This window comes from Colletotrichum spaethianum (assembly GCF_022836535.1).
Source record: "Colletotrichum spaethianum MAFF 239500 DNA, contig65, whole genome shotgun sequence".
NCBI classification, from domain to species: Eukaryota; Fungi; Ascomycota; class Sordariomycetes; order Glomerellales; family Glomerellaceae; genus Colletotrichum; species Colletotrichum spaethianum.
The window spans coordinates 70,034-95,135 of record NW_026054835.1 but is presented as its reverse complement, the minus strand read 5'-3'; the positions used below and the strand labels follow the sequence as shown (position 1 = coordinate 95,135).

At 49.9% G+C, this 25,102-nt stretch overlaps 4 protein-coding genes across 4 annotated transcripts; all 4 read left to right on the top strand.

Annotated features, from left to right (window-relative positions):
- Positions 1-2,734: 2,734 nt before the first annotated feature.
- On the top strand, positions 2,735-10,053 carry ColSpa_12524 (nonribosomal peptide synthetase 2; the record flags this gene model as incomplete). The annotated part of the gene is made up of 4 exons (XM_049278736.1): positions 2,735-2,760; positions 2,819-5,243; positions 5,541-9,956; positions 10,009-10,053. 4 exons carry the CDS (start codon positions 2,735-2,737, stop codon positions 10,051-10,053), a joined length of 6,912 nt encoding a protein of 2,303 aa, XP_049134693.1.
- A 581-nt stretch (positions 10,054-10,634) lies between these two features.
- Positions 10,635-11,279, top strand: ColSpa_12523 (nonribosomal peptide synthetase 2; the record flags this gene model as incomplete). The annotated part of the gene is made up of 2 exons (XM_049278735.1): positions 10,635-11,090; positions 11,145-11,279. 2 exons carry the CDS (start codon positions 10,635-10,637, stop codon positions 11,277-11,279), a joined length of 591 nt encoding a protein of 196 aa, XP_049134692.1.
- Positions 11,280-14,089: 2,810 nt separating this feature from the next.
- ColSpa_12522 (extracellular metalloproteinase mep) lies at positions 14,090-16,113 on the top strand (the record flags this gene model as incomplete). The annotated part of the gene is made up of 3 exons (XM_049278734.1): positions 14,090-14,449; positions 14,504-15,870; positions 15,927-16,113. 3 exons carry the CDS (start codon positions 14,090-14,092, stop codon positions 16,111-16,113), a joined length of 1,914 nt encoding a protein of 637 aa, XP_049134691.1.
- Positions 16,114-21,755: 5,642 nt separating this feature from the next.
- ColSpa_12521 (sterol-4-alpha-carboxylate 3-dehydrogenase, decarboxylating) lies at positions 21,756-23,114 on the top strand (the record flags this gene model as incomplete). Its single annotated transcript, XM_049278733.1, has 3 exons — positions 21,756-21,861; positions 21,936-22,033; positions 22,071-23,114. The coding sequence occupies 3 exons, from the start codon at positions 21,756-21,758 to the stop codon at positions 23,112-23,114; spliced, it is 1,248 nt and encodes a 415-aa protein (XP_049134690.1).
- Positions 23,115-25,102: the final 1,988 nt, after the last annotated feature.

The following is a 25,102-nucleotide window of genomic DNA, read 5'->3' as shown; positions in this document are numbered from 1 at the left end:
ATTCGATCGATCGACGTGTCCGGCTTTCCGGACCACAACTTGTGCCTGCATCCGGACCCCTCTCGGCCAGCATATGTCATTTACACTTCTGGAACAACAGGCACGCCAAAGGGCGTAGTTGTCACTCAGGAAAATATCATGAGCAATCTCGACGTTTTGTCCAGGATATACCCCCACAACAATCGTTCTCGTCTTCTACAATCATGCTCACAAGCGTTTGACGTATCAGTTTTTGAAATTTTCTTCACTTGGAAGGTTGGCGCATGTTTGTGTTCCGGTACCAATGATACCCTTTTCGAAGACTTGGAGCGCGCGATCCGATTTCTGGAGTGCACTCACCTCAGCATGACACCAACGGTGGCTTCTTTGATTGATCCTCGCAATGTACCCACTGTCGAGTTTCTCGTTACTGCAGGCGAGCCCATGACCACAGTCGTGGCTAGAAAATGGACAGGCTATCTGTTTCAAGGTATGTTTTTACGTCATTACAATGGTGGTCATCAGGCACTGACCGATATCGCAGGTTATGGACCGGCAGAGACGACGAATATTTGTACTGTCAAAAAGATGAAGTCCGGTGACTTTATCGACCATCTTGGCTTCTCATTCGAGAACACCTCAACTTTTGTTCTTGGCTCTGCGACTGCCGATGTAGTTCCCATTGGTTGCGTTGGTGAACTCTGCTTTGGGGGCGACCAAGTCGCAGCGGGCTATCTAGGCATGCCTGATCTCACCAATGCAAAGTTCCTGGACCATCCGCAATTTGGTAGAATATATCGGTCAGGAGACATGGGCCGAATGCTGCCAGATGGCTCCCTGATGGTCCTTGGCCGAATGGATGACCAGTTGAAATTGCGTGGACAGCGGATCGACACTGGTGAAATCAGCAGTATCCTTACTACCTCTGGCCTTGCGACTTCAAGCGCAGTTGTCATTGTCAACCGTGCCAACTCGTCCGTATCTCAGTTGGCTGTCTTCTATGTGCCTGTCGACTATACACAAGCCGACTACAAGACTTTGCCAGTTGATGATAAACTGTTTGAAGCAAACAACACCCTTTTCGGACTCCTTCGATCTTGCTTGCCTGCCTACATGGTGCCCAGCTACTTGGTTCCCATCAGCTCTGTCCCACTGACCTCGAGCGGCAAAGTCGACAGAGCCAAATTACAGTCCTCTTTTAGGGATTTTGACCGGGCCTACTTGGACCGAGCTGCAGGTTCTTTGCCAAGCAATGCAGACGAAGTTTCCTGGTCAGAAGACGAAAAGACGATCCAAATAGCCCTTTCAAAGGTTCTTGACGTCCCGGTGGACGATATCACTCGATGGCAGCCATTTGCTGCTGTCGGCTTAGATTCTATCTCTGCCATTTCTCTTGCAAGGGGGCTCCAGGCTGTCCTGCAGCACAGAGTTCCTGTTTCGGTAATTCTCCGAGCCGGATGCGTAGCTCGTTTGGCCCAGGAATTGCAAGCTCGAAAACCTGAAGCATCTTCCAGCGGCGCTTTCGATACTGCAATGCTATTTCCCCAAAGCTTCGTTGACGAAGTCAAGCAAAATTTCGCCAGGGAGAACAAGGCAGTATCTGCAGTTCTACCCTGCACTCCGCTTCAGGAAGCCATGCTCTCCTCAACGACGAGCTCCTCTTACGCCAACCAGATGATTTTCAAACTGCACGTTCCCGAGACAGATATGGAAAGTTATTGGGAGCACATGCACCGTCGGCACGGAATATTCCGAACATGCTTTGTTTCGACTCGAGATACCAAACGTGCTGTTGCCCAAGTGGTGCTCGACTCTTGGCCGATGCCGTGGCGCGTGGTAGAAGCAACCAGCTTGCGGCGTGCGGCTGATCAACACGCGAATGAGATCCCGAATGGATTGGACTCGAAAACTCCACCAGTATCACTCGCTGTGCTCAAGACTGAAGAGGGCATCTTCCTTTCTTTTGCTTGCCATCATGCTCTGTACGATGGTGTAGCAATGGAATCACTGCTTGCAGAGGTTGAGAAGCTCGCGAACGGGAAGACTCTCGGCCCCCCAGTCGATTATGTGCCAGTCCTTTTGGAAGTCCTCAACTCGCCTGACGGTACAAATGACTTTTGGATGAGCCATTTCGAGGACTTCAGACCCATACAACACAAGCTTTTTGCAAAGTTATCGCCGGGTCTTTGTGAAAAATCGGCTAAGATTGCAGCTAAACCACTTGGAACCTCACTCAGCCAGCTCCAAAGTGTTTGCAAGACATTGGGAGTCTCGACGTTATCCTTCTTCCAAACAGCCTGGTCGGTTCTCTTAAATATTGTCTATGGAGAGGCAGACATCTGCTTCGGTAACGTCATGAGTGGCAGGGCACTGTCAGTAGACGGCATCAATCGTCTGGTCGCCCCTTGTTTTAATACGCTGCCAGTCAGGGCTGAAATATCTCCTTCGACCCAACTCCTGACTTTGCTCAAGAGGTTCCACACACTCAACCCGCGACTTTTGGAATTCCAGTTCACGCCCTTGCGCTCAATCCAAAACCAAGTATCGAAGAGCGGGAAGCAACTCTTTGACTCTCTTCTTCTCCTGCAACAGCCAAGGGCAGAGCGTTTGTCTTCAATTTGGGAGTTAGTTGAAGACAACGGAACAATGGATGTAAGTGGAAGCGATGACAGGGATGAAGACCATGCATGTGCTGATTTGCGAATTATAGGTTCCGCTTGTCTGTGAGCTCACGCCTCAACCGTCCAATGACTCCATGGATATCAAACTTCACTCAAACAGGTAAGCCATCGTTCACACGAGCAAAAACGTCTGAATACAGGAATAACAGCGAATGCAGCCAATACATGACGGAACATGTTCTTGTCGGGCTCGTGGGCGTATTCTTGGACATTGTTTCTCGAATTGCGGCCCATCCTGCATCAAGTATACCAACCCGAGAACAATTGTCATCGGACTCTTTGCGAGCTTTGGAGAGCCTCGTTGTCGAGGCCACCGTCATTCAAGACGACCAGCTGGACGGCGAGACGCCTGCTGAAGAGGAAGAGTGGAATGCGACAGAAATCCAGATTCGTTCAGTCGTGGCCGAGCTCTCGAATATCCCTGTCTCGAAGATCAGAAGAAACACTTCGATTTATCAGCTCGGCCTGGACAGTATTAACGCAGTACAACTCGCAGCAATGATGCGAGATCACGGTATAGAGCTGTCTGCCCTGAACGTCATCGAGTTTCCGACTTGCGCAAAAATGTCAAGTTGCATAGGAACCTCTTCAACCCAAGAAGAGGCAAAATACGACTTTACCAAGTTTGAGCAAGACGTTGGGGGCTCTCCGTGGCCTGGGTCCGACAAAGTCCTGCCATGCTCCCCATTACAGTGCGCCATGCTCAACGACTTCATCCAGTCAGAGGGCAGAGACTACCTCAACTACCTGTCTTTTGTTCTCAAGGAAAGCATATCACTGGACCAGATTCGAGAGGCGTGGAAAGCTCTCCTCAAACACCATGAGGTATTAAGGACTGGTTTCATGCCTACGCAGCATCGGGACGCTTCTTTTGCAATGGTACAGTACTCGTCTGAACACTACCAATTGCCTATCACAATTCATAACAACCCTACGGAATCGTTCCATGTTGTAAAGTGGAAGCTGGACACTGCCCATGGTATTCTACATTCCTTACATCAGCCCCCATGGGCCCTGGCCCTTGACTGTGGGACCTCTATTAGGATGCACATCATTATGCATCACGCGCTCTACGATGCATATTCTCTGCAGTTGATTCTGAGGGATCTCTCTTCGTGCATCTCAGGCAATGCCATGTCGGAGTATCCTTTGATTGAGCAGGCACTCTCGCCAATTCTACAGGCTTCTGTCAAACCCGACCAATCGAAAAGCTTCTGGGAGCAAAAGGCGTCCGAGGTCGTGGTCAATCGCTTCCCAACTTTGACACCTTTGACGGAAAAGTCTCCTGAGCTTCTGGTATCAAGAAAAGTATGTGGCACAAATTTGACCGACCTTTCCGACAACGCGAAGAAAGTCGGTATCACGATTCAAGCAACTTTGGAAGCAGCTTGGACCCGAGTCCTCTCAGCTTATCTGGGTGAAGAGGATGTTGTCTTTGGGGTCGTCCTGTCCGGCCGTATGAGCGAAAACACCAAGAACGCTGTCTTTCCATGCATCAACACGGTCCCTGTGATCGCACATAACAAATCGTCAAACCTGGAACTTCTCCAGCAACTACTCGACTACAACAATCAGCTCCTCAAGCACCAAAATGCCCCTCTTGCACAAGTTCAACAATGGCTTGGACACCCGAACACAAGAGTGTTTGATACACTACTTGTGTACCAGCGGATGCCAGAAGACACAACTCCAGATTTTCCATGGCAAATTATGAAAGATGAGGGTAACTTGGATTATCCGGTGTCCATGGAGGTGGAGCCACTTCCCAGCGGAAAGATCCAGTTGCGTCTCTCTTTCAGAAACGATATCTTGCCCAAGCCTCAGGCAGTGCATTTGTTGAATCAGTTTGACGCCGCGCTGCAATATCTTGCGCAGAAGCCGAACGAAAGCACCGACAATCTTTGGATCAGTCATCCATCAATCTTTTCCATTACGCCACCGCTCGAGCCTACGATTCCCTCTGAGGAACAGTTCTTGCACAGCTTCGTCGAGACAAAAGCCCAGACTCACCCCGATAAGATCGCTCTGGAGTTCGTCACTGGGTTTGATGGCGAAACTCCAGTATCGAGACAGTGGACTTTCCGCGAGCTCAATGAGCGGGGAAACCAGGTCGCGAATGTTCTGGCACCTCATGCAAAAGTTGGACACACTATTGCCATCCACTTTGACAAGTGTCCGGAGGCGTGTTTTTCGATCCTTGGCATCCTGAAAGCAGGGTGTGCATTTTTGGCTCTTGACCCATCCGCTCCAAAAGCAAGGAAGGAATTCATCCTCAAAGACTCGGGTGCCTTGGCACTGCTGACCAATACCAACATCGACCTCACCGTTGAACAGCCGCTCATCCACGTGGATGATGCCTTGCTCGACGGCGCATCTCCGACATATATATCTCCCGGGTCTCTGACTCTGCAGGACAACTCATATTGCCTGTACACGTCCGGCACTACGGGAACACCAAAGGGATGCGAGATCACCCATGAGAACGCAGTGCAGGCTATGAAAGCGTTCCAGAGACTCTTTGCCGGCCACTGGGATGAGACTTCGCGATGGATGCAGTTTGCCTCGTTCCATTTTGATGTTTCGGTTCTGGAACAATACTGGAGTTGGTCAGTGGGAATACCGCTGATTGCCGCACCCAGAGATCTCATCCTCGACGATCTTGCTGGCACGATTCGCCGACTCAACATCACTCACCTAGATCTAACACCCAGCTTGGCACGTCTGCTTGATCCGTCAGAAGTACCGAGTCTGTCGAGAGGGGTGTTTATTACTGGTGGAGAGGCTTTGAAGCAGGAAATCCTAGATGCTTGGGGGCCTGTTGGTGTCATCTACAACGCCTATGGCCCAACCGAAGCCACAATTGGAGTTACCATGTATCAGCGGGTTCCGCAGAACGGTCGTGCTTCAAACATTGGTAAACAGTTCGACAACGTGGGTTCGTTTGTTCTGCAGCCAGGAACAGACATTCCTGTCATGAAAGGTGCCGTTGGTGAGCTCTGTCTGTCTGGAAAATTGGTGGGTAAAGGATATCTCAACCGGCCTGAGCTGACTCAAGAACGGTTCCCACTCCTCGAGAGGCTGGGCGAGCGTGTTTACCGTACTGGAGATCTCGTAAGGCTATTGCATGATGGATGCTTCGACTTTCTTGGCCGTGCCGACGACCAGGTCAAACTGAGAGGACAGCGTCTAGAGATCGGAGAGATCAACCACTCGATCCGCACACGGGTTCCCGAAGTCAGCGACGTCGCCACCTTGGTCACCAAGCATGGAAGCTTGGACAAAGACCTGCTAGTCACCTTCATCAGCCGCAATTCAAAAGCTGCTTCAAAGGATGAGCTCCAGGTACTTAACGACGAAAACACCGTCTCCCTTGTCAGGTCTGTTCAGAAAGCCTGCAGAGACACGTTGCCGGGGTACATGGTGCCATCTTACATCCTCCACGTTCCTCGTATCCCTCTTTCTCCCAATAACAAGGCGGATATCAAGCAATTGAACCAGCTTTTCCGCACTCTTACACCCGAAGTACTGGTTCAACTGTCGCCATCGTCAAGAGCAGCTTCCGAGCCTACCAGCGAGACTCAGCGACAAATATTGTCAACCATGCAAGAGTTCTTGGGAGAAGACACCAACGTTTCCTTGTCAAGCAACATTTTCGATCTGGGAGTCGACTCCATTTCCGCTCTCAGGCTGTCTAGACTGTTGCGCAAGAATGGTCTGACGGGCGCGTCCCCGAAGGTGATATTGAGAAATCCGGCCCTGACAGACCTGGCTGAAACACTTCAGCAGAATGAGTCTTTGAAAGAGGGCAATGGTGTTCAAGAAGCACGTCAATTCATCCAAGCCTTTGGTCACCGCTACCGATCTCTGGCCGTCCAAGAACTTGGTATTGCCGATAATGGAGACGTCGAGTATGTCGCTCCATGCACGCCCCTCCAAGAAGGTATGCTCTCCCGATTCATGTCGGACCAAGACGAAGGAGCCTACTTCACTGCCTTTCGTCTCAAACTTGCACCGGAGGTATCCATTGCGAGACTAAAGAGTGCTTGCGGAAAACTGGTCAAGTCACATGCAATCCTTCGCACTAGCTTCATCCAGACACCGGCAGGTTTCGCTCAAGTTGCCATCAAATCCACTGGGCTCCGTTGGAGAGACCTGAGGGAACAGGATTCTGCAGAGGTTGAATCTGAGCTTTCCAATGCGCTGCCCGAAATGATACACAAGAACAGCAAGAATGTGTCCAACCCTCTGGAGTTGATCGTTGCCCAGCTCGGCGACCAGATCGTCCTTGTTGTTCACATTTTCCACGCCCTCTATGACGGCACAAGTTTTGAGGCCATGCTGCGCTGGGTCTCTGCAGAATATCTCCACGAGAGACATGAGACCGCACCCTCCTTCCTCGATACACTGGCACATGGTCCTTTGGCCAACTACGACGCAAGCCGCCAATTTTGGGTTGAGCACCTGAGGAACTGTTCGTTTGACACAATTCCCAGACTTCATTCTGGCAACGCTACGACCGTCATAACCAAGACAAAGACTTACACAGCAAGGAACCTTGAGACTTTGAGAAGATCACTTAACGTCACTCTTCAATCAATTGTGCTTGCTTTATGGACGTCAGTTTTCAAGAAGCATTTCCCGGTGAACGCAGCCACTGGAGTCATCGTATCCGGTCGATCTATCGACATAGACCAGATTGAGAACACCATCGGACCACTGTTTAACACACTGCTATTTCACGCGGGAATCAAAGAGGGAGATACCTGGTTGTCGCTGATCCAGAAGTGCCACGAATTCAACACTGCGGTCTTGCAATTCCAACATGTACCACTACGGAATATCCAGAAGTGGTGCACGAAGTCTAGAGGCCGCCCAATCTTTGAGAACCTCTTCGTTTTTCAGATCGAATCTCCCCAATCAAACGAACCATCCGGAATGTGGTCCATCATGGATGACTACAGTGTATCAGACTACCCTCTGGCTTTTGAAGCATCCGCTACACCTGGTGGCCAGCTCCGTATCCAAATCGTCGCGCACAGAGATTTGGCTGACGAAACGACAATTAGCTCTTTGTTCGAAGAGATTGACGAGGCCATGGTCGATGTCACATCGAGTGGTACGCATTCTTTGCCTGTTACAGAAAACCCATCCAGAGAAGCTTCAGCGGCGACGTCGCCCCGAACACCTCTTACGTCAAGGCCCGAGTCCGTTGACGGCGACGTGATGAAAGATCACCGCCTGGACCTAAACGCGTCAGCCTTTGATTGGACACCAGCCGCACTGGCCTTAAGAAAGGAGATCGCGGCCTTGTCGGGGTCGTCCGAGGATAGCATCACCGAGAACATGGCACTTCTTGAGTTGGGTCTCGACAGCATCGACCTCGTCAAGCTGTCGGCTCGACTCAAGCACATCGGTTACGAACTCACTCTGTCACAACTTATGCGATCACAAAACATTGCTGCAATTTCCAAGGTCCTTAATGATAAGAAGCCATCCTCAACAGTCATTGACGAAAAACACGGCTTTGAAGTACTCAAGTCTCGACTGTGGAGGGCTGTCGAGGCAACAAATTTTGATCTCCAAGATGTGGAGGCTGTCTTGCCGCCAACTCCTCTGCAAGAGTCCATGATAGCCGATATGCTGCAGTCAAAATTTGATCAGTATTTCAATCATGATGTCTTGGAGTTAATGGATGGTCTGGACATTGATAAGCTCGAAGAGGCTTGGAAGCAAGTCGTTGAGCGCTCCCCTATCTTGCGAACAACATTTATCCAGATTGACGACCCCAAGCTGGAACAGACCTTTTCCCAAGTCATAATGAGGTCCAGACCCCTTGTAATTTCCAGGCAAGAAGCGGAAAATGAGGCCAAGGTTCAAAACATCATCAATATTCACAGAGAAAACGCCAGAGCCGCTCAAGGGAGCGATAATTTGCTTCAGCTTTCAGTCGTATCAATCAATGGCAAGTCGCTGCTCGTACTCTCGATCGCGCATGCTCTCTACGATGGCTGGTCCTTGACTTTGTTGCACCAGGACGTTGCCTCTGCTTATCAGGGTCATCTTGTTCAACGCCCCCCGACTGAGCCATTCCTTCAAAACCTTGTCAAAACGCCAACTGACCAGTCAAGGAAGTTTTGGTCCCAGTATCTTGCGAATACTCAGCCATCCCTTATATCTGAGAGGCACTATCCCAATCAATCATCGAGAGACTCAATTCACAGAACAGAGGCTGTTTCCAGCATCAAACACGACCAAGTGACAGCATTTTGCAAACGCCACGCCGTGAGCCTGCAGGCCCTGGGCCAAGCCTGCTGGGCTTCGACCCTCGCGACTCTACTTCAAACTCTCGAGGTCACATTCGGCGTTGTCTTGGCCGGTCGTGATTCGGAACAAGCACAAAAGTTGATGTTCCCGACCATGAACACGGTAGCCGTGCGATGCTTCCTTCACGGTTCAACCACCGGGTTCTTGCACTACCTTCAAGAGACCATGGGAGACATTACAGAATTCCAAAACTACCCTCTGCGAAAAGCTCAAAGTGTCGCGGGAGGACGCTTGTTCAATACCCTGTTCATACTTCAGAAGAATCCTGACTCAGAGCCTGAGAATACTATCATGAAGTCTGTTCAAGGCTCTTCAGCAACCGAGTTTGCGGTATGCGCTGAGCTGGAAGTAACTTCCAAAAGTCTCATCTGGCGCATCGCGGGCCAGGACGCTTTTGTATCCGAGAAAACGACACAACAGCTGCTCCATCAACTCGACAGGGCGTTGCAGTACATTATTGGGATGCCAGATGACAACCTTCTTCATTTTGAAGGCGACGATGTCTCCATCTGCCAATTGCCGTCGTTCCAAGTCAAAAAACTGATGTTCTCGGCCTCAAGTTCCGACGCAGCAGCCATGTCAGACGCAGAGAATGGCGAATGGACGAACACCGAAACCAGTATTCGAAGAGTGCTTTCCCAAGCTGCGGGCGTCGAAGTTGAATCGATTAAGAAAAGTCACACCTTGTACAATTTGGGTCTGGACTCTATCAGCGCTATTAAAGTCTCCTCGCTTCTTCGAAAAGAAGGTCTCAACCTCGGAGTTCGCGCTCTTTTGACTTTGGGGTCAATCAAAGAGATGGCACGGCATGCTCAAGTCAGCGCTGGCAACGATAGAGATGCGGTACAACCACCGCGGACTCCAAGTACTACCTATAAGGTCCCAGATTCCATCAACATCAACGCACTCCTAGCCGATGCCGGTCTTGCAGAATCCGAGGTAGAAGAGATATTGCCGCCGCTACCGATGCAGGTATACATGATCTCGTCATGGCAAAATGCACAAGGACATGTTTTCTTCCCAGATTTCTTCTATCGGCTCCATGGATCCATTGAAAAGAGTCAGCTAGAGTCTTCATGGACTGCTCTGGTTGACTCGGAACCAATTTTGAGGACTTGCCTTATCGCGACTGGGAAGAAATCCAATCCATTTGTGCAAGTTGTTATCCAGTCGGGAGGCGAAGGGCCACACCGGGACATCTCCTTCGACGGAGAGGTTATCTCAGCAGAATCAGGACGTTGCTGGCCGCAAATTCAACTCAGTGCCATACAAGGAGACCACAAGGATTGGCTGCTTCGCCTGAGCCTTCATCACTCCCTATATGATGGTTTCACTCTCCCAAGTCTCTTGGGGAAACTACTTTCGATATTCGGGGCACAGCCTCCTCTCGCAGCGTCCCGTATTGACACGTGGAAGTCCTTCCTTGTCTCAAACAATGACAAGGATACCAAAGATCGCGACAGGGTATTTTGGACAAGATACTTGGAGGGCGTCCATAAAACGCTCAGTAGCAGGCACGCAGGCTCAACTGCCGTTGAGGACCGAGTGTCTGTCCTTATGCGCTCCACCGTTCAAGAAGTCCCCCGATTACAATCAAAGTGTTCTCAAGCTGGCATTGGCCTCCCTGCACTCTTCTTTGCGGCAGCGGCAATGACTCTTCAAAAGCTCCAGAGTTCATCATCTGAGCAAAACTTCAATGAGGTCGCATTTGGCATCTACTATGCGAACAGGTCACTAGGAGAGAACTTGGAAACCACATATCCAACCCTTAACTTAGTGCCACTGAAGGTCTCAGTCCAGCACGACCTCACCATTTTGCAAATTGCTAGAAAGGTCCAAGAGGACCTGCATCTCATTTCTTCACACTCGACCGCTGGACTCTGGGAAATCAAGGACTGGACTGGAGTTGAGATTAATTGTTTTGTCAACTTTCTCCATCTCGATGACGAGAGCACGGAAACGTTGAAACATGGAGATATAGCATTGGAGCCTGTCTCTGATGCCCGTGAGATCGAAAGCCTCAAGCAGACTTTTGGCAGTAATGACGCTTCGACGAAATGCTCGACACGCTGGCTGAGTAATAATGCAGTTCGAGATGCATTCCCGGTATGTGATCCATGATATTGTGAATAAAGCAAGCAGCAGCTAATATAGTGACAGGATGCACTGGACATCGAAGCCTCGATCAATGCAGGTGGGATGGACATTGGTGTCTTTGGGGCCTCCACGATGGCCTCTGAGACTAGTGCTAATGAGATCATTGGGCTTCTCAGTGGCCTTTTGAAGGAGCTGTAAGGGCATCTGCCATCCAATATTTTCTGTGTGGATATGTAGTTTGTGCATTCTGTCTCTTCTTTCTTTTTTCGCTTCTAACTTCCAATTTTTGATGTTGCTTCAGTTAGCTTTATCAACGTAAATAATAATTTACAAAACCCCCCATTCTTCTCTTTATACCTAGGAGCAGCAGTGCCACCACTTGGGATAATGAATTTGAGAAGAAAAAGAAACAATGGAGAGAATTGCCGTTACACTGTTCCGACTTTGTGTGCTGCTTGGTCGTTGGAGGACAACGACGCAACAATACTTGGAACAACAAGTACCATATGTGCCACAGCAACTCCATCCCCTGGTTTACTTTTTCAAACATAATCCAAGTTCTAATTATATGTTGGATGCGTGCAGGGTAATCATGTCTATAGAGAGCGGTGCGGTGCGGTGGACAACCACAACCTCCCCCATAGCTACGCAAGATGCCTTTATCCAGTCGCGAATCAGCTGTCCTGATCAGGTCGAATCCTGATCAGGCTTGGCCGCGACGCGATGGATAAAGTAGAGACCCCCGAAGTTCTTGTGTAGGTGTGATAAGGGTGTTGGTTATCACAAAAGACAGAAAGGATGCTCCCTTATGCGTAGAGAAGTCCGATGAGTGCGTGTTGATTGTTCTTGTCTGATCTGAGTCCCTCTGTGTCATAGAGGTTTCTACACCCCCGATCAGACTCTGCTTGGCTAAGAAATAAAAGGAACTAAACGCAAAGACCACCTCACCGGAGCAGGAAACCCTGCCCCGTTCCAACATGTGTCAAGAGACGTCGGAACCATCGTGGCTTTTCCGCGGTTTGCGACCGCGGGACGATTGGCAATCAGCGCGTCATGGAATGATTCGGCACGAACCGAGCCTCCCCGCACGATTGATAATGTCTTGTGGCGAACATGTTCATCCGCCTGCTAGAACGGGATCAGGGTTACACAAGAACCAAATTTCTGTGCCTCTTGCCAGAACTGGAGTCTTGGTTGAAGACTTGGCTTAGCTCTGTTGAAGCACGAACCACAAAGACTTTCCGAAAGCAGAAAGTCACATTAGCCAATTTAACCCCATCAAATCACAGAAAACCGCTGACGGCCTCTTGGCCAATAGCCGAGGTGGGCTTAGACTCACGGTCATCGTTGACGGTTTAGAGCTTGGGGCGGCATACGCCGGATATGAGTCCCTAGATCGATAACGCCGTTCCATTGCGCCGGCGAGTCATACCGAATGAGGCAGGTCTGCGGCTCCCTGCGTACAGGGATCATCTGCCGAGACCATCACGCATTTACCCTTCATCCCGCCGTGTCAAGACCCTTTGTTGTCTTGGACTTGTGAATCTGGAGCCGTGAAGGATGAGCGGTAGGCGCGCGGCATATCTTTTCTTCTGTCAGTCCCTGACAGAAGTGCTGATTCATTGCATCCAATCTCGTATTCGCTCGCATGCAGCTCGTTCTGGCTATGTTTCTATCTAGAAAGTGAGACTAACCAGTCGAACGTCCAAATTACTACCTCCTCAATCCGTACCTTGCAGCGAATGAGCGCTTTTGACCCCTTGCATCAGGGTGTGTCTTTCTCGGCCCGGAGTATTGTGTTACGACGCTGAAATAACCAGAGACGGCAGCTGAGATCTCGGCATTACGAGGGTCGTTCGAAATTACAATTTTCGCGAGGAGTTTCTCCATTCAACAGATAGAACTCTGCCTTCCCCCAGCTTTGACACTCAAAAAAGTCCAAGAGTTTCTTTAGTCTCATGCTCTCCTAGCTAAAGGCTGCATTGAAGCCTGTCTCTGAGTGACACTGACTCAACCAAATGATGCGATTCTAGAGAAGTGTCTGCTAGCGGCATACCTGGGTTGAACTGCAGTTTAAGGTATTGATCCCCGCGGCGGGCTACTGTGGGGCCGTTATCCGAGATGATGTGCGGAGCATATTGTTACGTGATAGCTCTATTATGTGTTCACTGCCTTGTTCGGGGCACGCGACGAACTTGCGTCGCAGGACCTGATTCAATTGACCTTGAGCTACTTGACAATAAGCTTAATCTCCATTTAAAATCCTCCTTTCTCGATGATCCTAAAATAAGCTTACTCTTACGGTCCGTGTTCAGCGAGGTTTTCACCATACACCTCGCAGTTGTTGCTAGATTTGTTATCTTAGCATCATTTGCCAGCATGTGTTCAAAATATCCCTGGTCAATAAGCCTGGAGAAACCCAAGCGATACCGTTGTCTAATGCTGAATCCCTTGCCAATGCCAAGAGTCGACTGGCAGTCAAGCCGTCGCCAAGACGCCAACAGCGTAAAGCAAGCACCAATGTAACCATACCACCGCTTAATGTTCAGGTCGCAAGGAAACGACCTTCCCTCTTCTCTCGCGCACTGATCCGATAATCGCCATCTGCTGCAGTGGCGTGCGGCCCTGTCGGATAACGCAAGCGCACCACCTCACGCTCGCCATGCATCGTGACCCGAAGTCGCCAATAACCTCCCTAATAGAGCTTTGAATATCGTACGAAACTGTCCGGTTGACTAAGGATAGCGATTATGGAGTGCCGTAACATCCCTGGTCGTGCTGCTTGGTTGCAACCTCCGCAAACCTGTCGGCCGAATGCATGTCTAAACAGGAAGCTCCCTGGCTCTGAAGCTGACCCTCGTATTCTTGTGGATGTCTGAAGCCTCAACGGCATCGCATACTTGAGTATAAGATGATCTATCCGACGCTTTTTGTCTCTTAGGAGCTCAGCAGGCACTTTTAAGTCCCCCGTCTCTCGTTCCCTCCTTCCATACCCCACCGCCGTCGCCATGTACCGCAGCATGAAGAGCTTGGCCCTCTTGGGTCTCCTGGGCCCGACCTCGCAGGTCTTTGCCCACCCCGCCACTGGTCACAACATTGGCCGTCGTGGTGTTGACATTGAGGCCTTCCGTCTGCCTCAGCTTGGATCCTACACCAATGCCACTCAGACGGAGGCGAGCCCGCCGATTGCGCTTCTGAAGCGTGAGAGCTACGTCGACACGGCCACCGAGCTGGTCAAGAAGCTCGCCCCCAACGCCGAGTTCCGTCTTGTTGGTGATCACTACGTCGGTACCAATGGTATTGGTCATGTTAACTTCAAGCAAACTGCTCATGGGCTTGACATTGACAACGCTGACTTCAATGTTAACGTAAGTTTCATAACAAACCCGCGCTTCGCAGGAGTTCACTAACGAGATTTGCAGATCGGCAAGGATGGAAAGGTTTTCTCGTTCGGCAACAACTTCTTCAAGGGAGAAGTCCCTGAGGCTAGCCCCTTGAAGAAACGGGACTTCAAGGACCCGGTTTCCGCACTCAGGGGTGCCAAGGATATTCTTCAGCTTCCCGTCGAGGCCGGCTCTGCCTCCGCTGAGCCCAAGGAGGGCACAGAGGTCTACTCTATCAAGGGAACTTCTGGTGCTGTCTCTGACCCCGAGGCCAAGCTTGTCTACTTCGTCAAGGCTGACGGCTCTCTCACCCTCTCTTGGCGCGTTGAGACCGACATCACTGAGAACTGGCTGCTGACTTACGTCGATGCTGAGACTGGAACCGACGTCCACGGTGTCGTTGACTATGTTTCCGACCTGGCCAACTACCGCGTCTACCCTTGGGGTATCAACGACCCTACTGAGGGCGATCGCGTTTTGGTTACCGACCCCTGGGACATCTCTGCCTCTCCTTTGACCTGGCACAGTGACGGTACCACCAACTACACCACCACCCGCGGAAACAACGCTATTGCTCAATCCAACCCCAGTGGCGGCACCGCGTATCTCAACAACTATCGCCCTACCAGTGCGTCGCGTAACTTCGACTACGAGTACACAACCAGCTTGAGCACTCCGTCCTCCTACATCGACGCTTCCATCGCCCAGCTCTACTACACTGCCAACCACTACCACGACCTGCTGTACACTCTTGGCTTCACCGAGTCGGCAGGCAACTTCCAAATCAATAACAATGGCAAGGGCGGTACTGGCAACGACTTCGTCGTCCTCTTTGCTCAGGACGGTTCCGGAACCAACAATGCCAACTTTCTCACTCCTCCTGATGGCACCAACGGCCGAATGCGCATGTACCTCTGGACTTCGTCGACTCCTCGCCGCGACTGCAGCTTCGAGGCCGGTGTCGTTATCCACGAGTATACTCACGGCCTTTCTACCCGTCTGACTGGCGGTCCCGCCAACTCTAATTGCCTTAACGCTGTCGAGTCCGGCGGTATGGGTGAGGGCTGGGGCGACTTCTTCGCCACGGCCATCCGTCTCAAGCCGACCGACACTCGCGCAACTGACTACTCTATGGGTGCCTGGGTTTACAACAACCCTGCAGGTATCCGTTCTGTTCTCTACTCCACCTACTTGACTACCACCCCCAACACGTACTCGACCATCAACGGCGTAACGAGCGTTCATAGAATTGGCGAGACTTGGGCCACCATCCTCTACGAGGTTCTCTGGAACCTCATTGACAAGCACGGCAAGAATGACGGCCCTCGTCCCGAGTTCGACAGCAACGGTGTCCCAACCGACGGCAAATACCTCACGCTCAAGCTCGTCCTTGATGGCATGGCTCTGTATGTTTCCAGTATCAAAATCTTCAATATAGGGTTTTAGTTAACAATTCTTACAGGCAACCCTGCTCCCCCAACTTTATCCAGGCTCGTGACGCCATCCTCGACGCCGATACCGCTCTTACCGGCGGTGACAACCAGTGCGAGCTCTGGACCGCCTTCGCCAAGCGTGGTCTTGGCTCCGATGCTGTCTACAGCTCTTCTAACCGCCGTAACGGCTTCACCATCCCCACTGGTGTTTGCTAAAGAGCAAATATCTGAAGAGTTGTTACCATAGCCATCAGAGCTAGGATATGAATATTTAATGCGTAAAAAGTCATAATTTCAGCGAGACAGTTGTGAAAATATTGTACCCTACGACGTGAGCCCTTCTTGATCAATATTCACAACTTTGGTGTACTGGATATTTGCCTCCACTTCCTATATGGCAAAGGAAGAAGCCTTTGCCATTATGGATAGAATCATCAGAAGACCACATTAATTGAAGCTTTGTCATAAGGAGGCAGTCGGTAGGCCACTTTCAGAGAAATTTCTATGCCTTCTTCGAGGGAACCCTTGGCGTATTAGGCTTTACTGATATATAAGTTGAGGAGGTAATCCATGTGGACCGATATTTCGGTGAATGATTTCTTTGGTAAATCCGCTAAGTGGCATGTTTCTGTTATCTCTATAGTTAAGCCCAAATAACTCAAATTTCATTTGGAATTGGTATTTTCAATTAATAGTACGGAACGATTTATACGACGAAGGCTATGTGCACTAGGAAGATTTAGTTTCTCCAGAATATATACGATACTAGCCATAGGACTATGAGTAACCCGAGGTTTGTTTGAGGCACTCTCATTAATTACTCGCTCACCATCAAATAGAATAAACAGTTGCCGACTTTTATGCATTAAACCTAGAACCCTTATGTGCCCTGTTTTACACTACGATCAACAAATCTATGCGGTGGAGTCGCTGTTCCTGGAAACAAATGATCAAGAATGGAGAATGCTGTTGGGTGTCCATAGGGCTAAGAATTCATAGTATCGAAACTACTTAGGTTTGGATCAGTTCGCTTGTTTTCAAGTATATGGTGGTCAGCAGCGTTTCATACATTGTTAACGATTACTACTGCATACGGCGCCGTCCAAAGGGTTTCTTTGGATGGGCTCCTTGGATAGAATCAGCCCAAGGGGCATGGGGCACGCCGTTCATCAACCCTTTTCACGTGTTGACGAGTGGCCAGCATTAGAGTAACCCGAGGTCCAACCTCGCCTTGCCAAGATCATAATTCTGCCTTGCGCTGACGCCTCTTGGTTATCGATGCCAAGACAACTTGTCATAGAGTTGTTGCTGGTAAGTATGCTCTAGACCGGGCACGGATTGAATGAGCCGGTTGCTGAACGCGAATACAATGAAGCCACAGTGTGACCAAGTCAGGATTGTCTTGGCAGCAACTCTCACGGCGATCGAGACACTGCCTAGCAATAATAGTGAAAGACACTATTGAACTCCTATTGAGGATGTTGGAGAACTCAAATCCTGGATATGATGGCAACGCCAAGAAAGATGGGCAGGCTTACACTCAAAGATTGATCGGGTAATCGGCGTAAATGCCAAGAGAAAACAGAATGCCAAGATACCACGATATGACAGGCAGCGGCGACTGTTCATGTGAGGAGGGGCAAAGCCTTTTGTCTGCTAATCTTATTCGCTCAGATGCGGGGAAATCAAACATTTACCGTAGTATAAATTTAGATAGATAGGGGTCTTGGCGGCATATTGGGGTCGGCGGCCTTGGCCCCAAGGCAAAATTCCTTCGAGCAAGGGCCCCTTGGCCACATCTGTCAGTCTTGCGCCACGTTTTTGTGACCTCATCCCGGCTCAAGTTGTTGAAAGCTGAAGGTGAATCATAGAGTTCGAACTCCGTTGCAGTCGGTTCCGACGGATCGGAAATCGCGTCCAGATGGGTGTTGTTTGATGCTCAAAGCGCCAACTCGCTAGTCTCATCCCGCCAAGATGGTTCGTCTCCATTGGCGAGTGCCTGGCCACATGCGCTACTCTATACATGTACCAGAGCCTCGCAGTGATTAAGTTGCTGGAGTTCTTGGCGGTTCAAGCATGCAGCATTAATACTTCAGGGTCCACCTCCTTGAGCAGTTTCGCATTTGGAAGCTTAACGGGCCGTTCCGAATGCCTTCACTGTGACACTGTAAATAAACAGAAACTAACTAAGAAAGTGGACGCGATGCAGTATTAGGAGAAAGTGGCTAGAAAGGCTTGCCGTTCGGTATGCACTTACGAAGACCAACGATAGGCAAGTGCACTGCGAGCCTTTGGGGTTGAATCTTGATATCCCATATACCACTCTAAAGCTTTGGCGTATAAATTGAGAAACCATCTCAGAAAGCGACTCTTGGCAGCTTGATCTCATTTAGATTTCTGTCAGGCTAACCTAGTATCCAAGTATGTAGTGGTTAAAAGCTTTAGAGCATTGAGCACAAGAGAAGCTATTTGACACAGAATGATCAGCAGTCAATCATGCGAGGTCCTAGCCACATCAGTCTCAGTATGTTGCGACTGCAGTCATTCTTGGCATGCCAAACATAACTGTCTCAGTCGTCAGCATGTTTTCCACCAATTGTTGTTGTTGGGCGTGTCTTGTAGACTCGAGCGCATGCGTGCCAAGCTAGAGAAGCTCGGATACAGTTGTAAAGGACAGAACCGGTGCGATGAGGAGTGATTCGAGTCGGTCTAGACTATCATCTCGTATTTAGATCGCCCCAAAAACCGAAGTGGAGTGTTGCTGATCCAATCAGACGGATTATATTTATGGACATATTTGAATCTGTTCAAGACACTGAGTTGTTGAAACAGCAAGGCAAACGAGAGTTCAGTAATTATATTCCAAATTAATTCGATCGTCAGTTGTCACTTTCTGATGCAGCTCTTGCTTGGAAGTTTTATGGACCAAGCAATTTCAGCCTCTTGACAAACAAAGCCAGAACATAGCGAATCCTGTGTGTGAGTTCCCTTACCCATGTTACTAAGTTAGCTTAGTCCGAGCTGCTATTTGAAACATTCTGCCACACTAGAAGGACTCAATTTGGGAGGATGACGCAGTTATACAGGTGAAAACGGCAGGTCTTTCTACTGACAAGACCTTTTACCTTCGCCTGCAGTGTCTCGTCTCACTCGTGCGCGAGCCATCTTCCATTTATATGGCCCCTCTCAAGCCCAGAGTTACCGGTGGGTTTAGTTTTCAGCCTCTGAGTTTGGAAAAGTTGATTTCCCTAGTGCCGTTGATATATCTTGTGAAGTGAAAATAGTCGAAGGCCGTCAAGAAGTAGTCATGTCCAAACTTGAAGAGGTGGGTCTGAGGTTGATACGATTGTGGAACAGACCCGCAACCATCATAAGAACGCAGAAAACGCGATCTGGATAGGGAGCCCGATGATCATCATCATCCTTCCCCTATGTATTTCGTTCTCCATCTAAGCAGCTGCAATTGAGCCATTAAGTTTGCTATCGTCTTAAGATGGACCGTTAGGTTTGAAATAAGACAATCGCAGGCATTCTGTCTCTTCTGCGGAAATAAACCAAGATTGATTCGAGCATGACGCAAGACAAGAGAAGAAGCGGGTTTTACTCCACTCCAAGAGTTCTACGCAAAACACGATTGAAGAACGTTGCAAATAGAAAATCGAGATAGAAATTGAATTGAGCTTAATTCTCATCACCCCCCTAGATCGTCAGCATTGGCCTTCGACACAAGAGTCCACATATGCATCAGACTTCAACTTCGCTAGTTGGTTATCGGTCCTTTTCATACCCATGTGTGTACCCGTTACTGTTTTGCATAATCCATAAATTTTTAATTTTTTTTTGTTCATTGCCATGGTTTCTAGCCAGGCCACATATAAACGCTTATGCTTCTAGCGTAAAGTAGTAAGGTGACAGGTGTTTGTGCATCGGATATAGGAGTCAATTCCAATAACCTGGCATCTGGTGCTAGGCAGAATTAAGATTAGAGTGGTAAAGGCTCACTGGAGAACAAATATCCCCAGAGTCCGACCGCTTCTGGCTGGTTGACGGTGGCAGTAGAAATCTTCCCCTTCTGTGTACGACGCTGAGTCCTAGTTCATATGATGGAGGCACCTCGTTTTCGGACCCATCAATCATTGGTCGACACCCTGCTCGGCGACTCAGGTTCTCTCGGCCGGCGATGGACCGGGGTGGACGCATGAGTAGAGGCCGCTCCGTGCCCATGGCACTTTCTTCTGTACACGGATTCCACGGGTGGCACAGAACCAGCATCGATCTGCCAAGCTCCTGCCGCAGCCCATGCTTCCCTGTTGACGTTGGATTACTAAACTTGTGCTGGACTCCTCCGACTTGAGATTTTACGTCTATAACGCAGAACTCCGATGATACAATTGTGGGCGAAAAGGGAACCTTGGATTTGGCAGCCAGTCGCGTGACGAAAGATTGAGGCTTAGCTGTAACTCGTCAGGCTGAGCCTGGTCTTGGCAATGATAGTTTGAGAGGCGACTGACGACACAAGTTTTACTTGACGTTTGTATCGTCGAGAGGGGAGTGATAAAAGCTTTCAACCAGACACACAACCTCTAACGAAATGTCTTGGCGATTTGCCGCTATACTTTCCTGTCCGTCCTTTCCCCTTCAGTGGTCTGTTCCCAATCATAGTCCGTCACTTTCCGTCGTCCCATTTCTTTCACATCGGTAACAAAGTATATCCCAAGCAGCACGACGTTTCACTGGTTCTATATTCAGCCTGTCCATGTAAGACTCTTAATGCGTGTTGAAGCCACGCTGGAAGCATCCGAATGAGGGAGGGTATTACCCCACACTGACGCACGCACAAAAGGCTTAGCCCTTACAGTCTGCTACCGCCGCTCCTCCCGCGAGCTGTCTGGTCTCCTAAGCGCTCACTAGTGACCGGTGTCGGTCAGGGGTAGGGCTCTCCGCCCGTACGACGGAGAGGTGGAACGGTCTTGGCGCGATTTAGTTCCACAGCGCTGACACTGTCACCCCTAACCACTGAGATACCAAGGAACCTAGTAAGCTTCACTTCTCCAATTTTCCTCTACCCTACGTTCAATCTTCCATCAGCCCCTCTACCTTGTCGTCTTTAACACAATTCCGGAACCCCGTCTGGCGGGGTAGAATTAGATTGTTGACGTTAAGGTGTTTTCATGGCAGACTCGGGTCTTGGCGCTTACACAGATGTTCTATCGATGTCTAGATAGGAGTGTGCCCTATTGTCCGTTGTTCCGTCAGAACATGCGTCAGTCCCGCGCTTTCCTGTGCCCAACTGTATCCCTCCCAGATCAGATGAAGCCCGGACGTGTCCGCTGACTTCCACATTCGTCTTAGGCACATTCGGCAGAGAAGGAACAACAACCTTTGGCAAGGCTCAACATAAGAATAACCTCACAAAACTTGAAGGCAGATCGCCGACCATGGTGTTTGCCGGTCTGGTAGTATAAACAGAGGGACGCACATCCGATCCGCAAGATCTCACCCCCACCAGCTCGTCCTTATATACTGGACCTTGTTCTCCGAATCTCGTTATCGTCCTCGTTCTCGGGTGATTGTGCTATCTTCTGAACATGCCCGTTGGGCCACATCGAATTTTTACAAAAGCCACGATTCCACCATGAAGCGACTTGGGTACAGAAAATCTCGCAACGGATGCTTACGTTGCAAGGAGAGAAGAGTCAAAGTACGTCTGATTCAAAGTCGCAACGAAGCCGTTGATCCCCGAGGTCCTGCTTTTTATTGCTACGCGCTGGTGCATTCGGCCAGGACTGACATTTGATCTTTCTAACGCAGTGTGATGAGAACAAGCCCTGCAGCGCTTGTGTACGCCACGGACTGCCATGCAGCTTAGAGAACGCGGGAGTGCAAACCGGCGCGTCGTCACAAATGACGACTCGGCAGCCGCCGGGGAGCGTCGGGCACCGTACCAAGCGATCGGGCTCGAGAGTGAGTCTCCCTACTCCATTTTAGGTATTTTGCTGGGCCTCGGTTTGGAAACTGACGAGACGCGTGGTCATTAGGGGTCGGCATCGACGCTGGGGCGACGGCCAAGCGCACACTCCTCAACATCTTTGTCGCCACAATCAGCCGCCGGATCAATCAGCGGACATCAGAGCGCGTCTAGCCAGGGGGACCAGAAATCCCCTTCGTCACAGTCGGATCCTTTTCCCTACTTCTCGAGATTCCTGACCGACCTCAATAAGTCTGAGACGGCAAGCGGCTGGATCTCTGATCTTGAGCTTATGCATCATTACACTTCCGTATCATACCGAACGTTTTCACAGTCTTCCATCGCCCAGAAGGCCCTCCAATACGATGTTCCCAGAGAAGCACTCTCCTATCCCTTCCTGCTTCACCAAATCCTTGCTTTCTCGGCCTACCACCTAGCATACCTCCAGCCCGACTGTCGCCATGCCTACCTCATGCAGGCCGCTCAGCACCAGAACGACGCCATCAACGGCATGCGGGGGACCCTCCTGGGCACAATCTCGCCAACAAACTGTCACGCACTTTTCGCCTCCTCGATCTTCCTTACCCTAAGTGCCTTCGCCACCTACCCCAGCTACGAAAAATACAACCCTTCCTTCTCCCCAATCGACAGCATGCTCGACATCTTTACCCTGACGGACGGCATGAGTGTGATTTTACGCGCGTCTGATGATGATCTACGGAAGGGTCCACTGCGCGAGATTTTCATCCGTGCCGCCGGCGACACCACGCCCACGACGGTAGAGGCAACGCTCCAGCCCCTATTCGACAGGCTCCCCCGTCTGAGCACCCAACTGGCTGAGATTGGTCTGGTCGAGCACGAGGGAAAATACACAATCACGAACTCTATTATAGCCTTGAGCGAATGTATCGCCAAGGTCTCAACTGTTAACGCCATGTCGGCGCCGGTAGAGTTTCGTGCCGTATTCTTGTGGCCAATCTTGATGTCTACCGATTATCTTGATTTGCTTCGACGGCGTCAGCCGGCCGCCTTGGTAGTACTGGCACATTACTGTGTCATCATTCATTTGGCCGAGCCTTTCTGCTGGTTTTTGAACGGTTGGACCAAATGTCTCATGTCGATCATTTCACAACAACTAGCCGGGACGCCCTGGGCAGAACTGGCAATGTGGCCCATAGAGGTCGTTGGAGTTGGTGGCTACGAGGTGCAACTGGACCGTATGGTCCACGCCATGCCCATTGTTCTATAGTCTTGTTTTCTGCTTGCGATTTTGTTCAGTTGGGTATCGGGAAAGATGCTAAGCGAGGTTTTAAGGCGTTTCGCTACAGGAGCATCAACATTGCAAGAACAGCGCTTTTACCTAACAGGGGTGAGATATCCGGAGGAGCTGGGAGTCACAGGGTTCAAACCACAATATAAACGGCCGGACTTGGCGGAAAGCTAGAGAGGATGAGACGGTTTTTGGAGCCTAAGATTTCCGTGGGCTTGGGAATTGGAGAGGCGGAACCTCAGGGAATGAGCAAAACTTTGTCACACGTATAGGAAGACCAAAGTTTCCGCATACAACTTTGTCATTTTGATGAACACAGATAATCTTGGTAGAAACTTTGAGATCTGGTCGGGCGGAATGCTCCGAGCTATAGCCCCAGCATTACTTGACGTTTTGCTTACCTTGGCAGACACACGATACCGTTGGACCATCGTTGTTCTTCTTCCACTTGTTTCCGGTGAACAGCTTGCCTCTCTCTGACCAAGTCCTGGGAAGCAGTTTTGGATACTCTCTGTAACGAAGAAATAATATGATGAGATAGATCAGCGCTCAATGGGGTTTGATTTTGGAGTTTCTTAGAGGGCTTCGCCGTTTTTTTCTCCTGCTCGAAAGCACACTCTGGTCCCTACCAGTCAAGCTATTTTCTGATAGCCCTCTGCCCCATCCTTGGCATTTTTCATCAAATGCTAGGATCAAACAAACATGAAGGTGGACGGCCGGTTCATACCCTGGACGTAATCTATGTGGGGTTTCCTTCTCCACATACCCCTGACTTTGTTAAAAACTGAGCGCAGCCGCAGCGTTGACAGCAACACACTAAAAGCCACGCACAGCAAGCATAATTGCACAACTTTTTTCCAAATTTCTCGTTATGAAAATGAATAAACCGATGGCTCAGCGCAGATATGAATGTTCTTTGCGAGTCGAGGTTATTGTTGGGATCCGGCTTCGTCACCCACGCCCACTTGCCGACATCTCCTCTCGAACCCTCTCCCTGGATGACCGAATCGGCTAGACTGATCAACTTAGTCTCGGATACAAATAGAAAATTATCATTGCTGCCAGTGTGTTAGCGGCCATTCATCTACTGGTTACCATTTTCAGGAGGGGTTACTTCCAATGTATGGGAGTTGAACGCAAATCCTCCATTCACAGTCTGTACATTTTCAACCAGGACGGAAAGACTTGTTCAGGGTCCCATGTAGCTCTGTAAACGCGAAGATACCATCCGGGAAACTCCTCTACAATGAGCATCAAAGCTGTCCCATCCCATAAGTTAAGTCATCCCTACGGCTTCCAAACACTAACTAACGCCGGCACCTGACAGGCTCCCTTCCATCTTCGAACCCCCACTGTCTCGATCCTTGTATCCTTTAGCTCCCATCTTACGCTCTATCTCTCGACCCCCTCAACGCTGGCAAAAGGGTGCTATCTGGACCCATCAGCGACAGCAAGGACTCAGTCGGGACACCAGATACGAACGCAGACGAGTACGCAAACATGCCATACTTTGCCTCTGGCTCTTTGAAGTTCTACAAGAGAAAACTGGTATTCCAGAGTGCTGCGAGTAACCTGTCTCAGCGACCGGGTTACCTTGACTACCTGTAACTCTTTCCCATCATCTGCCTTTGAACTTTGCAAAGGGAAACCTCCGCCATCTGTAGATGAGGTAACAACTCTCTTATTCATGAAAGATTGTCCTCTGGAAACTCTAGAACAGTATCAATCTTCAGGTACCGGTGCATGGACTGCGGCACTTGTATTTCTCGCTCGGAAATATGATGGGGTACCTGAGTCGAGCTTTTAGTATCCCGTCCATGTTGCATATGTGAGGATGCTTCGCCCAACACCGGATATGCCGAAGCAGAAGCCCCTTGGTCGTTCCCACCTTGTCAATGGGAACTGACAAATAGAATGTGCACAGAAGTCGAAGATCTTGGTCTATAATCTCTCTCACAACTTCCATT